Source organism: Oryx dammah, unplaced genomic scaffold (assembly GCF_014754425.2).
Source record: "Oryx dammah isolate SB20612 unplaced genomic scaffold, SCBI_Odam_1.1 HiC_scaffold_29, whole genome shotgun sequence".
In the NCBI taxonomy this organism is placed as follows: Eukaryota; Metazoa; Chordata; class Mammalia; order Artiodactyla; family Bovidae; genus Oryx; species Oryx dammah.
The window spans coordinates 89,611,477-89,626,567 of record NW_024070213.1 but is presented as its reverse complement, the minus strand read 5'-3'; the positions used below and the strand labels follow the sequence as shown (position 1 = coordinate 89,626,567).

The window sequence follows — 15,091 nt, the reverse complement described above, 5'->3', positions numbered from 1 at the left end:
TTTCCCTCCCACTGGCCCTGTCCTTGTCTGCCTTTGCCTTGCCTTATCCCAGAGCCCAGTGCTGGTCCTTCCCCAGGCCCTGACCTTTCTACCCAGCTTACCACACTATCCCTGGAGGACCCAGGACCTTCCTCAATCCCTCCTGGAGTCTAGGGGCCCCTTGGCTCCTCACCCAAGCCCCTTCTGCTCCCCATCACCCTCACCCCCTTCCCCTCTCTTGAACTCTGAGTCTCTGGCCTTTCACTTCCTTGCTCTGCAGGCCAGGCTCTCAGCTCTTCCCTGGCTCACTTCCCTCACCCAGGCAAACTCACCCTCAAGCATGAAAATGCCTCAGGGCCCTTCCCTCACCACTCTGAGCACACTCCCTGGACAATTACCTCCACCCCTTGCCTTCCATTACCACCACGGTTAACATCCTCCCAGGTTCAAATCCTTCAGCCCAAGTCCCCGTGACTCTCCCCTGCCCTGACCTCACTCCCCAGCTTCAGACCCACTCGCCCCAGCTCCTCTAAGACCTCTCCACTTGGCTGTCCTGGAGATTCTTCCAACCCAACAGACCTTCCGGCTGAACTCACTATTCCCTGCACTGGGGTCTCCACCTGCCTCACCTGTCAAGACCATCATCACAGCTGCCCGAATCTGAGCTTCTGTGATCTGTCCAGGCCTGAACTCTCCCCTTCAAAACCAAATAACCCCTAAGTGCTCTCCTTTTTCCTCCTAAGTATTCCTCTCATCCATCTTTTTCCTCTCTCTGCTGCTGCTACCATCCACATTTTGGCCGCCACCATCTTGGTTGGAGACCTGCTGGTCTTCCCTTCCAATCTACACTGTGCGGCAGCCAGAGTCATCTTTCCAAAACACAGATCTGACAGTGGATGAAGTCAAGACTTTTGACCATGACATGCCAGTCCTGTGTATCTGGCTATGACCCATCTCTCAGTGTCTCTCATCACTCCCCTGCTCTGACTTGGGAGCCCTGAACACCTCTTAACTGAGAGCTGGCTAATGAAAAGCCAACCCTCAGAATAGGAGAAAATATTTGCAGATGAAGTACTAACAAAGAATTAATCTCCAAAACATATAAGCAGCCCATGTAGTTCAATATAAAAAAAAGTAGACAACCCAATTAAAAAATGGGTGGAAGAACCACATAGACATTTACCCAAAGAAGACATTCATATGGCCAACAAAAACACATGGAAAGATGCTCAACATTATTAATCATTAGAGAAATGCAAATCAAACCTGCAATGAGGTATCACCTCAAACGGGTCAGAAAGGCCATCATTTAAAAATCTACAAACAATAAATGCTGGACAGGAGGTAGAGAAGAGGGAATGCTCCTATACTGTTGGTGGGAATGTAAGTTCATACAGACACTATAGAAAACAATATGGCGGCCCCTTAACAAAATTAAAAATAGAGCTACCATATGACCTAGCAATCCCACCACTGGGCATATAAGCAGAGAAAACAGCAACTCAAAATGACACGTGCACCTCAGTGTCCGTAGCAGTGCTGTTTATAATGGCCAGAACATGGAGACAGCCTAGATGCCCACCAACAGAGACATGGATAAAGATACAGCACAAATATATCACGGAATATTACTCAGCCATAAAAAGGAACAAAATTGGCTCATTTCTAGAGGCATGAATGGGCCTTTCAGTTCAGTCTCTCAGTCATATCCGACTCTTTGCAACCCTATGGACTGCAGCACGCCAGGCCTCCCTGTCCATCACCAAGTCCCAGAGCTTGCTCAAACTCATGTCCATCGAGTCAGTAATGCCATCCAACTATCTCGTCCTCTGTCTTCCCATTCTACTCCTGCCTTCAATATTCCCCAACATCAGGGTCTTTTCCAATGAGTCAGTTCTTTGCATCAGGTGGCCAAAGTATTGGAGCTTCAACTTCAGCATCAGTCCTTCCAATGAATATTCAGGAGTGAATTCCTTTTGGATTGACTGGTTGGATCTCTTTGCAGTCCAAGGGACTCTCAAGAGTCTTCTCCAACACCACAGTTCAAAAGCATCATTTCTTCAGCGCTCAGCTTTCTTTATGGCCCAACTCTCACATCCATACATGACTACTGGAAAAACCATAGCTTTGACTAGACAGACCTTTGTTGGCAAAGTAATGTCTCTGCTTTTTAATATGCTGTCTAGGTTGGTCATAGCTTTTCTTCCAAGGAGCAAGTATCTTTTAATTTCATGGCTGCAGTCACCATCTGCAGTGATTTTAGAGACCAAGAAAATAAAATCTGTCACTGTTTCCATTGTTTCCCCATCTATTTCCCATGAAGTGGTGGGACTGGATGCCATGATCTTCATTTTTTGAATGTTATGTTTTAAGCCAACTTTTTCACTCTCCTCTTTCACTTTTATCAAGAGGCTCTTTAGTTCCTCTTCGCTTTCTGCCATAAGGGTTGTATCATCTGCGTATCTGAGGTTATTGATATTTCTCCCAGCAACCTTGATTCCAGCTTGGGTTTCACCCAGCCCAGAATTTTGCATGATGTACTCTGCATAGAAGTTAAATAAGCAGGGTGACAATATACAGCCTTGACGTACTCCTTTCCCGATTTGGAACCAGTCCATTGTTCCATGTCCCGTTCTAGCTGTTGCTGCTTGACCTGCATACAGATTTCTCAGGAGGCAGGTAAGGCTGTCTGGTACTCCCATCTCTTTAAAACTTTTCCATAGTTTGTTTTGATTCACAGAGTCAAAGGCTTTGGCATAGACAATGAAGCAGAAGTAGATGTTTTTCTGAAATTCTTTTGCTTTTTCTATGATCCAGTGGATGTTGGCAATTTGATCTCTGGTTCCTCTGCCTTTTCTAAATCCAACTTGAACATCTAGAAGTTCACAGTTCACGTACTGTTGAAGCCTAGCTTGGAGACTTTTGAGCATTACTTCACAGGAGTGTGAGATCAGTGCAACTGTGCGGTAATTTGAACATATTTTGGCATTGCCTTTCTTTGGGACTGGAATGAAAACTGACCTTTTCCAGACCTGTGGCCACTGCTGTGGCCAATTTGCTGGCATATTGAGTGTAAGACTCATCATCTTTTAGGATGAACCTAAAGACTGTCATACAGAGTGAAGTAAGCCAAAAAGAGAAAAACAAATATTGTACATCAATGCATGCAAGTGGATCTAAAAAAGTGGTTTAGATAATCTTATTTGCAAAGCAGAAATAGAGACACAGATGTAGACAACAAATGAATGGCTTCCAAGGGGGAAAGAGGTTGGATGGGAGGAGCCGAGAGATTGGATTGACACAGATACACTATTGATACTGTGTATGAAATAGACAACTGATGGGAACATACTGTATAGCACAGGGAACCCCACTCCGTGCATTGTAATGTCCCAAATGGGAGGAAAATCTAAAAGGGACGACATATATGTATGTATTACGTGTGGCTGATTCATGTTCCTCTTCACTAGAAGCGAATACAACATTGTAAGACAACTATACTGCCATAAAAATCAATATTTAAAAATTGAGGCCCGCCCAGAGGCTCTACAAGGGCCTTTTCAGTTCTGACCTTTTGGGGAAGTGACTCTGGACTCTGCTCTGGGATTGTAACACCTCCTTCCCAGGGACTTAGCAAGGATTCTGTAATAACCTTGGGAGGTTGTCCAGGTGCCACCTGGGGGAGCCCAGGGACACCCCCACGCCTCTGGAGGTGATGTACTTGCCTTCCAGCTACCAGCTCAAGGGACCAAACAGGATTAACACTGTATACTCAACTTCTGTAAGAGCTTCATGTCCTGAGGCCCTGAGCCCCACCTCACACCTTACAAAAAATTTTTAAAGAATTATGGCAGATCTAACTACAAGGAACAGAAACCATTCAAAGTGAAAAGAGGCCTCTGGGCTCCTAACCTCCTACAGACAAGAAGCAGGCTAAGAACACATGGGCTGTTTATCACGGAAAAGAAAGGATGATACAAAAGGTGAAGCCAAGATTCCAAAGGATAGAGACAAGGGTAGAGGAGAACCAATTCCAGGGAGCAAAACTAGGCACTAATCAGATACACTCCCAGTCTCTGCAACAGGAGAAATTAGCAATGAGTGCCTGACTGTATTTAGAACTGTTATGAATCAGGGACTTCTCACTGTGTCAAATTTTTCCTCTTTCTAAACAGAAGTGCAGATTGTGGCTATTCTACCCCAGAAGCTCTACAAAGGGCCTTTTCAGTTCTGACCTTTTGGGGAAGTGATTCTGGACTCTGCTCTGGGATTGTAACACCTCCTTCCCAGGGACTTAGGATTCTGTAATAACTGAATGCAATGGTGATTGCATGATAGGTGTGGTGGACATAAATAATTGTCATTTAATTCACAAGACTTCCGTCTGAGGTAGATAATAATGGAGGAGCTACAATAAAAGAACCATATCCCAAGAGTCTCATGTGTTAATGGATCTAATCCAACCAGTGAGATCCTGAATTTCCAGCTGATATAATAATGGGATGAAATTTGGAGGGATCTTTGCAGGAGTTAGCACAGGCTGTTTGTGGAAGGGACATGAATTGTTGTGACCAGAGGGCATACTGTGGGGTCTGGTATCCACAAGAAGACTTGGCCATTCTGTTCTTCTGTCCACATATAAGCCAGAACAAGGTGGAGTCTGCTTCCCCTCCCCTTGAGCCTGAGCTGGCCCTGTGGCTGCTCTGGCCAGTAGAATATGGTGGAAGTGAACTTCTGAGCTCAAGCCTGAAGAGGCCTGGGCTGCTTCTGCTCCCTACCTTCCTTCTTAGAACCCAGCCACCAAGCAGCTATATGAGAAAGGCTCATATGGAGGAGAACCAAGTCCCTGGACTCCAGTTATCAATGCATTGTCTGTCAGCTCCAGATTCACCTGTCATGGCCTGCTCTGTGAAAATTTAGAGGGGCCCTTTAAATACTTTCCTTTGTTTACTGGAACAAGATTGAGCTTTGTCAGTAGAGGGTGATGGAGAGAGAGTGCAAGAGGAAGGGGCGTTCCTTCCTGGCTCCAGGTTCCTCCTGGCAGACTCCTGCAGCACCCACAGTTTCTCCAGAACCTCTCCTGTGTTGCCATGGCTTTACTGCTGCAGTGCACAATGGTCAGCAGTACACTGTGGCCAGCAGTTTCCAGTATCCCCCTCAGGTGGTTTTGAGGTAAAGACACGTCTTCACAAACAGGTCTCCCTAGTTTTCCCTGGATCTGAGGTCTGGATCTTGGCATTGGGGTCCACTTCCTTGGGTGCGCTCCCTTAGGTCTAGAGGTAGGGGCTGCTCCTTATAACTGCAGCCCCTGTATGCTTAGATTTCTTGCTTCTTACTAGCCAAACTCTCATGACTCAATCACCTAGTACAGTTAATAATTCTTTATATTAAACCTCATCTGTTCAAATGATTGTCTCCTGACTGATATGTCCTGGCCAACAGCTCCAGCTGAACTCCTAGCTAGTCATTCAGTCGTGTCCGACTCTGTGTGACCCCATAGACTGTAGCCTGCCAAGCTCCTCTGTCCATGACATCCAGCACCAAATCCACCCATGTGAAATGAGGCCATTTTGGACCTTCCAGACATCTTAGCATCCCAAACAACATCACATAAAGTAGAAGAACTGCCCAGTAAGCCTATTGAATCATTAGAAAAAATAAAGCATTATGGTTCAAGCCTCTAAATTTTGGAGTGGTATGTTATGTGCAATAGATACCTTAAACCTCCCTACAACCCAGTAGGTCTCATTATTCCATTTTACAGATGAATAAACTATAAAGCTCAGTGACAATCAGTGTCTTGCTGACAATTACAGAACTAGGAAACGGCTGAACCAACATTCAAACATAGGCTTGTATTAACCAAACTCCTTTAAATACACAATCTCACTTAGGGAGCCAGAAGGAGCCTTAGGAATAGTGTCCACCATCCCTCATTCTCTAGCCAAAGAAACTGAGGCTCAGAGGACAGAAGTGACTTGCCCAAAGTCACCCAGTTAGGAAATGGCAGAGTCAGGACTCTGAATTAGAAGACTGGTTCTCCTGACCCTCAACCTGGAGCTCTTCCTCTCCCTCTCACTGTTGTCCCTCATGCCTTCCTTTCATTCTTGCCCTCACCCATGTACTTTTCCCCTCCAGGAATGTCCTTGGCAGGTTGACAGAAGGATCACCCTGGTTGAGAAGCCGTAGGGCACATCTGGCCACGTCTAGGGACAGCTTAGGTTGTCACAGCTGAGGGAGGGTGGACCACTACTGCCATGTAGTGGATAGAGGCCAGTGGGCAAGTCACTGATCCTCACTAAATTTTAGCTTCTTCATCTGTAAAGTGGAATAATGATACCTATTGGATTACAGGGAGGTTTCAGCTGTCTATTGCCCTTCTGGCTCCCTAAGTAAAATGATGTATTAAAGAGTTGGTTAAACCTATGTTTGAATGTTGATTCAGTCATTTACTAGTTCAGTAACTGTGAGCAAATCACTGATCCTCCAAGGCACAGGATACTTGCTCCCCAATAAGGAAGTCTCTAGCCCAAAATGTCAGTAGTGTTGAAGTCAAGAATCCTTGGTCTAGAGAAACCCATGACCACACAAGGCAAGGAGGGATTCTCCATCCTCATGGGTCTTCTCTCGTTTTCTCAAGGCTCTGGTGGCTCAAGGTCAGGTGGGCAGCTTCTACCACATCGTTTTCACCTAACGAAAAATAACTGGTGCATGAGAGGTCCTGAGGACATCTCTGGCAGGGAGCACCTATCTCAGGAGGGCCCTGGCATTTATGAGGCTCTGAGGCACCAGGTCTGATTAGCCACAATTAGTTTATTGGAAACAAAGAGTGAGACAAAGACAAAAGAGCTTGCAGGCAGTTGACTCATTGGCTTCGTAGAAGCCTTCGCGGGCATCCTTGAAAGGTGATGGTCTCCCCTCCCACAGGGCAGGGCCCTCAAAGAGTTACAGGAAAACCACCACCAGTGCTCCCCACGTCCATGCCGCAGGCACCAGCACCCTCACAAATTCCCCAGGATGGGCAGATCCGGAGATTCGGGGGCCTGTCCCCCGTTCCTCCAAGATTAGGGGAAGGGGGTCAGGCAGGCCAATGAATCCAGCAAAACCCAGAAGGCAGAAGAAGGCATGAATCGTCAAGACAGCAAAACGACTACTAGGAAAGGCTACAGAAAGAGGTCAGGGTGCACCCCACCCTCCCGGGGGCTCAGGTGCCTGGCAGATGGCACGCAAAGGAAGCAGAGAGGGAGCAGGGAAGGCGGACCCTGCAGGCCCGCGGGCGGCCCGGGGGCGGGGGTGCAACGGAAGGGGCGTTCCAGTGGAGCGAGGTCCTGGCTGGGCCGGAAGGCGACCTTAGCACTTCTTACAGCCCAGGATGCTGCCGCCCACCCTAGAGCAGGGGCCGCAGGCGTCAGAGGTGCCCACCACCACGTTGCCGCTGCAGGGGGCGCTGCAGACGCTGGTGGTGACAGCAGGGGCAGCACCGGAGGCGCAGAGATCGCCACAGACGACGCCACCGCGGGAGCTGCTGACGCCTGAATGCGGGGAGAACAGAGACGCGGTCAGACACTGCCCCAGCCAGGCGGCGTGGGGCGGCGAACGTGCCCCCTCCCTAAAGGCATTGTGACCACCCGGCTGGAGAATGGGGAGGGGCGGGCTACTTACAGACATTCACAGCCCCGACGCCCTCGCACAGCCTGCGGGGAAAGGAAAAGAAAGGTCAGCGCCCTGAAAAGCCGCTGGTCCACACAGCCAAGGCGAAAGGTGATGTCCCCCGCCCTCATTCTGAGCACTTGCCCCGGAAAGGCGCCATTAAGCGGTAGCCCCGGGTCACTGTATGGGTTCTCTCTAGCGCTTATTAGCTGAGCAACCTCGGATTTAGGGGCTTCCCAGGTGGTGCTAGTAGTAAATTACCTGCCTGCCAACGCAAGAGACATAAGAGCTGCGGGTTCGATCCCTAAGTCGGGAAGATGCCCTGAAGCAGGGCATGGCCATCCACTCCAGTATTCTTGCCTGGAGAATCCCATGGACAGAGAAGCCTGGCAGGCTACAGTCCATTGGGTCGGAAAGAGTCGGACAGGACTGAAGCAACTTAGCACACACACAGCCAGCCTCCTGGGGAAAACCTACTTCCTGAACTTTGCGAGGATGAACTCAAACTGTGCCTGTAAGTGCCTGATTTATGCCATCAGGAAGGGCAGTGCTTCGGAAATGGTAGCTCCTACTGTTTCTTTCCGTTCTGGTTGACTTGTAAATGTATCCGAGGAGCAGCAGATTTAAATTCCTGAATCTGGTCTGCCTGGTATCACTAAAGCATGGGCTTCCAGAGGACAGAATTTTTCTGTCTATCCTTTTTCCCGCTGCAGAATCGACAGTGCCCCCAGATGATGCTTGGCTCAATAAATAACTTGCATGAATGAATGGGATGGTAGAACACATTGAGAGCAGACTCTGAGATTAGCTACATCTAGTCTCTCACTTAACAAATGGATAAACTGAGGCCCAGAAAGAGGAAATAACCAGTGCCACTCCAGCCACCTAACTCCAGCCAGCCTGGGTTTCCTTCCTACGCAATGCTGTCTCCTTAAGAAAAACAAAGTCCCTCTGAGAGACCAAAGCAAAGGGTTGTCTTAATCAGCTTCAGAAACAAGGACAGTCTGCACCTCACAATCTACCTTCCCAGGCCCATGTTTCCTAGGGAATCCACAGCAAAGCTCCTGAGTTCATTCCAAGAGTGTTTGGGGCAGAGGGATGGACCCATCTGTTTCCAGGGGAAGAACCAAAGGGCGCAGCCTGTGACTGTTGTCCTCCCAGAAGCGGTTCAGCCACCCTCCACCTGAACATAGATGGCTAATGACCAGTGGGTCTCCCTTTGCGCTCAAAAGAAGTGACAAGAAAAATGCCCAGAGCAGGCTACAGCTGCTTCAAGGGACCAGTCCCTGTTATCTGTCTACCTTAATTTCACTTGCTGCAATGAACAAACACTTAGGCAAAGGCACTATATAGTTAGAATATATAAGTGTGTGTTGATAAAATCATCTATTAAAGCTGTCATTGGGAGGAAATCTGAACTCCCGGGGCTGGAGCCAAGGCCAAGTTTGAGAATAGAGTTGGAACCCTGAGGGGCGTGTGCAGTGAGGGCCAGGAGAGAAGAATCACTTTTGAAGGAAGGCGACCTAGCTCAGACAGGGCTCCTCAGGAACAGCAGGTACTATGACCTTGACTCTGGGCTGTGAGAAACAAATTTGCAAAGGCATCAATCCCAGATCAGCACCTAAGTGGGCATGAGAAACTGAAATGGGGCTAGAAACATACCTAAAGAAATTACTCAAATTACCTGTCCAGTTGCAGGATGGGGAGCTTTGTCAAGTAGGAAAGTCAGGGACACCACATGATGAGAAACCAGGCAGGGCTGGGAGAGAAATTTGACTACAGTACCCACCTCTGCTCCTCGCCCTCCAGCAGGCGCCTGTAGGTGGCGATCTCGATGTCCAGGCCCAGCTTGGAGTTCATCACCTCCTGGTACTCCTTGAGCAGGCAGGCCATGTCCTGCTTGGCCTTCTGCAGGGCCTCCTCCAGCCCGGCCAGCTTGCATTTGGCATCATTGAGGGCCGCCTCGCCCTGCTGCTCAGCCTGGGTCACTGCAGCCTCCAGCTTGGAGTTCTAAGGGCCCAGGAGAGAACAAGATGGGTTATGGTCTCTCCACACAGCAGGAATCACCCCAGGAACAGGCCTCTCCCCTTCATCACCTGGGGCTCCCTGAGTAACCACAAACTGGGTCTCAAGTCATGCAAGTGGACTGGAGAATGAATGGTAAGATCCAATTGGGCACACACACTGCCTGTGGGACCCTGGTGGGCCTCAAAAAAACCCTACCTGGCACTTGGCATTCTCGACCTCAGCCGTCAGCCTCTGGATCATGCGGTTCAGCTCATTGATCTCCTCTTTGGTGCGACGCAGGGTCTCCCCGTGCCGGATCACTGTGGCCTTGATCTCCTCACACTGGTGGGAAGCAGAGAGGCTCATGTAACTCAGGATAGGATGTACCACCCACTCAGAACAACATGGATGATTTTCAGGTTGCCCAGTGCACAGCCTGTGAAACCATAATGGCAGCCCTGTCCTGCCACTATAACCTGAGAGCTGTCTGTACTTCTTTCACCACCTCTAGGAATCAGAATCCCCAGACCAAAGGAATTTTGCTAATGTATACCTCCATCCCTTCCATAATGTCTAGAAGGCAGGTGTCCTGGACCACTCACCTTGCTGCGGTACCAGCTCTCAGCCTCGGCCCGGCTGCGGCTGGCAATGTCATCATACTGAGCCTTGATCTCAGCCACAATGTTGTCCATGTTCAGATCCCGGCTGTTGTCCATCTTGACGATGACCGAGGTGTCTGAGATGTGGGCTTGGAGAACTCGGATCTCCTGCAGATGGTGGGGCGGGAGGGTGGAAGGGTCTTGTTTACATCTTGGCTTCCCCCACCACAGCGTGTACCTGCCTTCTCAGCCCTTCCTGGTCTCCAGCCCTGGCCCCCTCTGACAGCCTCATGGACTGTAGCTCCTGCCCCAACCCCTGTCCAACTCTGATCACAAAGCAATGCCTTCTCTTCCAGGCCAGCTGCTGCTTTCTGCCTGGACCACAATCACTCACCTCCTCATACAGTCGCCGAAGGAAGTCGGTCTCCTGAATCAGGGCCTCCACGTTGGCCTCAAGGTCTGATTTGCGGAGGTAGGCACAGTCCACATCCTGGGAACATGGGGAGTCTTTGAGCAAAGAGGTCCCCTGGTAATCATCACCTGAATTCCGCTCTCTCCTCACACAGTACATGGAGGTGAGGGGGAAAGAATTCCCTGTGTTCCTCTTCTTGTCTTATCTCCATGCTGCCCTTCCCTGGAGGCATCTCACAACCTCCTCCCCTTTTAAGAACAAATGCCTTGTGCCTTGGAGGTGGACCACTAGCCTTTCACTCCACCTACCTGAGATCTCTTACCTCCCATGTCTCCTTTTTACCCTAAGCTTCCCAGACTGGCTCCCTCGCTCAACCACCTTGACCCTTCCCTGTTTTCCCTACAGTCCTCCAAAACTCCACCTGGCCACTGTTGGCTCTGCTCCATCCTCCCCCTAGACCCTGGGACTGTGCTCCCCGTCTTAACCAGACTCCTGAGACACTAGACAGGACACCATCCCTCAAGAGAGAGACTGAAGCTTACAATGCCTCCATGGGACCCCAGCCACAGACTATCGACTCTGAAGCAGCACAGAAGATCCAGAGATCAGTTCAGTCATACCCCTGCATCAGGTTGGGGTGCTAGTGAATTTTACAAGGTTACTGCCCTTGTCAAAGCCTTGGATGTGCCTTTGATGACCTGGTCTATGGGAATTTCCCATCCTGACTCGGCAAGGTCACTGCACCCCACAGGGAGGTTGAGAACATAGATCTCCCCAACAGGAGCCTGTCATTCTGATATCCCTCATGTCTAGCTTCCCAATCCCATGTTACTCACCTTCTTCAGAGCCACAAACTCATTCTCGGCTGTTGCTCTCAGAGCAACTTCCTCCTCGTACCTGGGGAAAGAGGACAGAGGGAGGTCACCACCTTACAGGAGTGAAGGGGACAACACTAGGGACCTCCCCACACAGCCAGATCCCTGGCAGCCCTGCTGGGTCCTCTCTGGTTGGACTTGAAGTGTGTCTGTGATTCTCTCTCCACTTGGAATTGAGGGATCCAGGGGGTGACTCTTCTGGAACCTCACAGCCCTGCTGCCCAAACTGCTCTGAGGTCACCTCTGGAGGAAAATAAGGACTCAGCACTGGCCAGGAGTGGACAGCATCCCCTCTGGGGCACTGCAGCCCCAGCCTCTCCCCACCTGGGTGTCCAACCTACCTCAGCTGGGGGAGGGCCTATGAATCTCAGAGGCCATCAGCATTAGAGCAACCTAGACAGTGGGAAACCCAGACACAGCACCTGGCAGCCCTGAGAAACATTGAGACTCATATCCCATCCAAGGGCTACAGGTGGGAGCCTGAAAGGCCAGGCCTGGGAGAATGCAGAAGCCTCCTCCCCACAGAGCACAGGGCACTGTTGCTGGGTGATCAGGCTTCCAGAAGAGAAGCCTGAAGGAGGAGAGAGAGACTTCCTAGAGAATCATGGCCCTACTCATAGGCATCTGAGCAATGACTGCCTGATGGGAAGATCCTGCTGCATACCACCAACTTGCCCTGCATGGTCACATCCCCTTTGAAATTTTCCAGTCTCATCCAGTGGGTTGAATCCATGTCCAGTTCCTGTGCCCAACATCACCCCCAGCCACACTCACCTCTTCTTGTAGCCCTCCAGCACCTCCTGCAGGCTGTTGAGCTCTGAGGACAGCCTCCCGCTGTCAGCCTCTACACACTCAGCCTCCCGCCTCAGCGTCTCGATGTAGCCATTGAACAGGGGTTCGAGGTTGCTCTCGCAGCACTGGCGGTTCTGGTAGAACCGTAGCTTGGTCTCCAGCAGCTTGTTCTGCTGCTCCAGGAAGCGCACCTGCCATTTGGGGTGGGAGGAGGGGTCAGACAGCTCCTACTGCCCCAAAGCCTATTTGGGGGATGGAGGGGCTTGGTGAGGGTCCTGATCGCTTCAAGGTAAACTCCAAAACCATTATTTTTTCTGACAAAGGTCCATATAGTCAAAGCTAAGGTTTTTCCAGTCATCATGTATAGATGTGAGAGTTGGACCTTAAAGAAGTCTGAGTGCCAAAGAATTGATGCGTTCTAACTCTGGAGATGGAGACTCTTGAGAGTCCCTTGGACTGCAAGGAGAGCAAACCAGTCAATCCTAAAGGAAATCAACCCTGAATATTTATTGGAATGACTGATGCTGAAGCTGAAGCTCCAATACTTTGGCCACTTATTGTGAAGAGTTGACTCATTGGAAAAGACCCTGATGCTGGGAAAGACTGAGGGCAAGAGGAGAAGGAGGAGACAAAAGATGAGATGGTCGGATTGCATCACTGACTCAATGGACATGGGTTTGAGCAAGCTCTGGGAGATGATTAAGGATAGGGAAGCTGGTGTGCTACAGTCCATGGAGTCGCAAAGAGTTGGACAGGACTGAGTGACTGAACAACAACCCAAACCAAGAGCTCAGCAGAGATTAGACAGAGGGGACTGTGAAAGACAAGGCAACTTCTGGATTTCAAGACAGTAATCATATTTGGATTTCCCATATTAGGGTGAGAGCAAGGAGTTGGGAAAGATCATTTCCTCCTCAAGTCAACTGAGTTATCCTGACCTGCTGAGTCTAGATGGCATGTGGTCGGGAGCCAAGTAGAGCTCTTTTTGCATTTGACTGTCCCATCAGTGCCCAGTCCAAGTTTAGTATTGGGTGGGTCCAGGAAAGGTGTGATCAAGGACTCCCACTCAAAGGCTGAACTGTGGTCCTGTTCCTATATCTTGTGTGCATTTCTTGAGTCTTGTTTGCATGTATGCTTTCTTCTCTGACATGTGGCTCCAAGCCTTGTCCTTGTCTGTGTGTAGGGACCCTGCCTGTCTGGACAGAGGTTGTAAATAATAAGGGCTCTAATCAGGAGCCCCTGCTCTAGATTCATCTCTCTGGTCTCTCTGTGCACTGGATGTGTGTCCATCTCCTCCATCAGCCTGGGGGCTCACCTGGCCCACATCTCTCCTGCCCCCCTTGACTAACCCTTGAGTGCCCACCCAGGAAGGGAAGGTTCAGGAAGGGTGTGATCAAGGAGACTCACCTTGTCGATGAAGGCAGCGAACCTGTTGTTGAGACACTTGATCTGCTCCTTCTCTTCTTGCTTCACGCACTGCGCATTGGGGTCGATCTCCAGGTTGAGGGGCGTGAGGAGGCTCTCATTGACTGACACGGTGGTGATGCAGGGAGGGCTGAGGCCGCCCACGCCGCCGGAGCGGTACCCGAAGCTGCGGCCGCAGTAGCCGGCACGGAAACCGCCGCAGATGCTGCGGCTGCCGAAGCCCCCGGTGAGGCCGCGGTAGCAGGAGATGCCGCGGTAGGGGGCGGCCGTGATACAGCAGCGGCCGGGCCGGGGTCCGCAGGCGGAGACGCAGCTGAATGCTGGGAGAGCACGGTAAGATCCACAAGTCATGGCGCTTCTTTGGGGCACGGGAGGCTCTCAGGAGGCAGATGGCCTAATGGAGGGCTAGTGGACGAGGTGTTCACTTCTTGGACATCATTGGGCCTTTATATATGTTTGGAGCCTGATGTATCCACGTGTTAGCAGCAATTAGACATGTTTATGGGCTTGGGTTGTTTAGCTGCTGTTGCTCCTTCTTTAATGTGCTTAATTGGGTGCCAGATGCTGCCAGATGTTTATGGCCTTTTACCCTAAACTGCACAATTTTTGTCCTCAAAGGGCCAGCTCACCTCTCCTCACCCCACCCCAACCTCCTCATACACAGGTGGCGAAAGATTTTTGAGGATAGGGGAGCGGTGACTCACGCTGGAAAGGAGGGCGGGGGAAGGCGGGGCTGCGGCTTCTTTCGTACCACCCATTTGATGTGCTCGTGCCTCTGTCCGTGGTGCTGATCACATCGGCACTGCAACACTGGGAGAGCGTAAGATCAACAGACGGGGAACTTGGGATCGCTCCGTGATTTCCTTCACAGGGATGGCTGTTTTTACAGCAGCAAAGCCTCACACACCTGCTCCCAGATTCCTCACCTGCACCCATCAGCCAACTCTCTGTATCTTGTCTCTCTCTCTGTTTCTCTCTCACACACACATGTACACGCACACATGCTGGATTTCCCATCAACAATCTCACAGATACTCATACGTGCTCATACACACATACATCCACCTCCACTTGCCCCTGACAAGTCCACTTCTTAGGCCTTATTTGTCAGCCTGTGCTGAGAGGAGGCAAGCCCTCCCACAGAATCTTCCATGAGGCCTAAGGGGGCACACCTTGGCTCAGTGGTCTCAAGAATGCCCAACCATTTCCAACAAGGCCCCAAGCAAGGATAGCCTGTCTCGATTTCACCTCCAGGCTCCATGATTTCTCCAGGGCCCAGAAGGACTGGGGTAGACACAGCTATTATAAGTCTTTATAGCTTTTGGCTCAGAATACAAGGGAATCTTTCTAGA

General features: G+C 50.3%; 1 protein-coding gene across 1 annotated transcript; it reads right to left on the bottom strand.

Annotated features, from left to right (window-relative positions):
* Positions 1 to 6,772: 6,772 nt before the first annotated feature.
* Positions 6,773 to 14,145, bottom strand: LOC120858271 (keratin, type II cuticular Hb1-like). The gene is made up of 9 exons (XM_040234212.1): positions 13,722 to 14,145; positions 12,297 to 12,505; positions 11,484 to 11,544; positions 10,630 to 10,725; positions 10,239 to 10,403; positions 9,853 to 9,978; positions 9,419 to 9,639; positions 7,642 to 7,673; positions 6,773 to 7,511 (listed from the first exon to the last, which is right to left on the bottom strand). Exons 1-9 carry the CDS (start codon positions 14,088 to 14,090, stop codon positions 7,330 to 7,332), a joined length of 1,461 nt encoding a protein of 486 aa, XP_040090146.1. The 5' UTR covers positions 14,091 to 14,145; the 3' UTR covers positions 6,773 to 7,329.
* Positions 14,146 to 15,091: the final 946 nt, after the last annotated feature.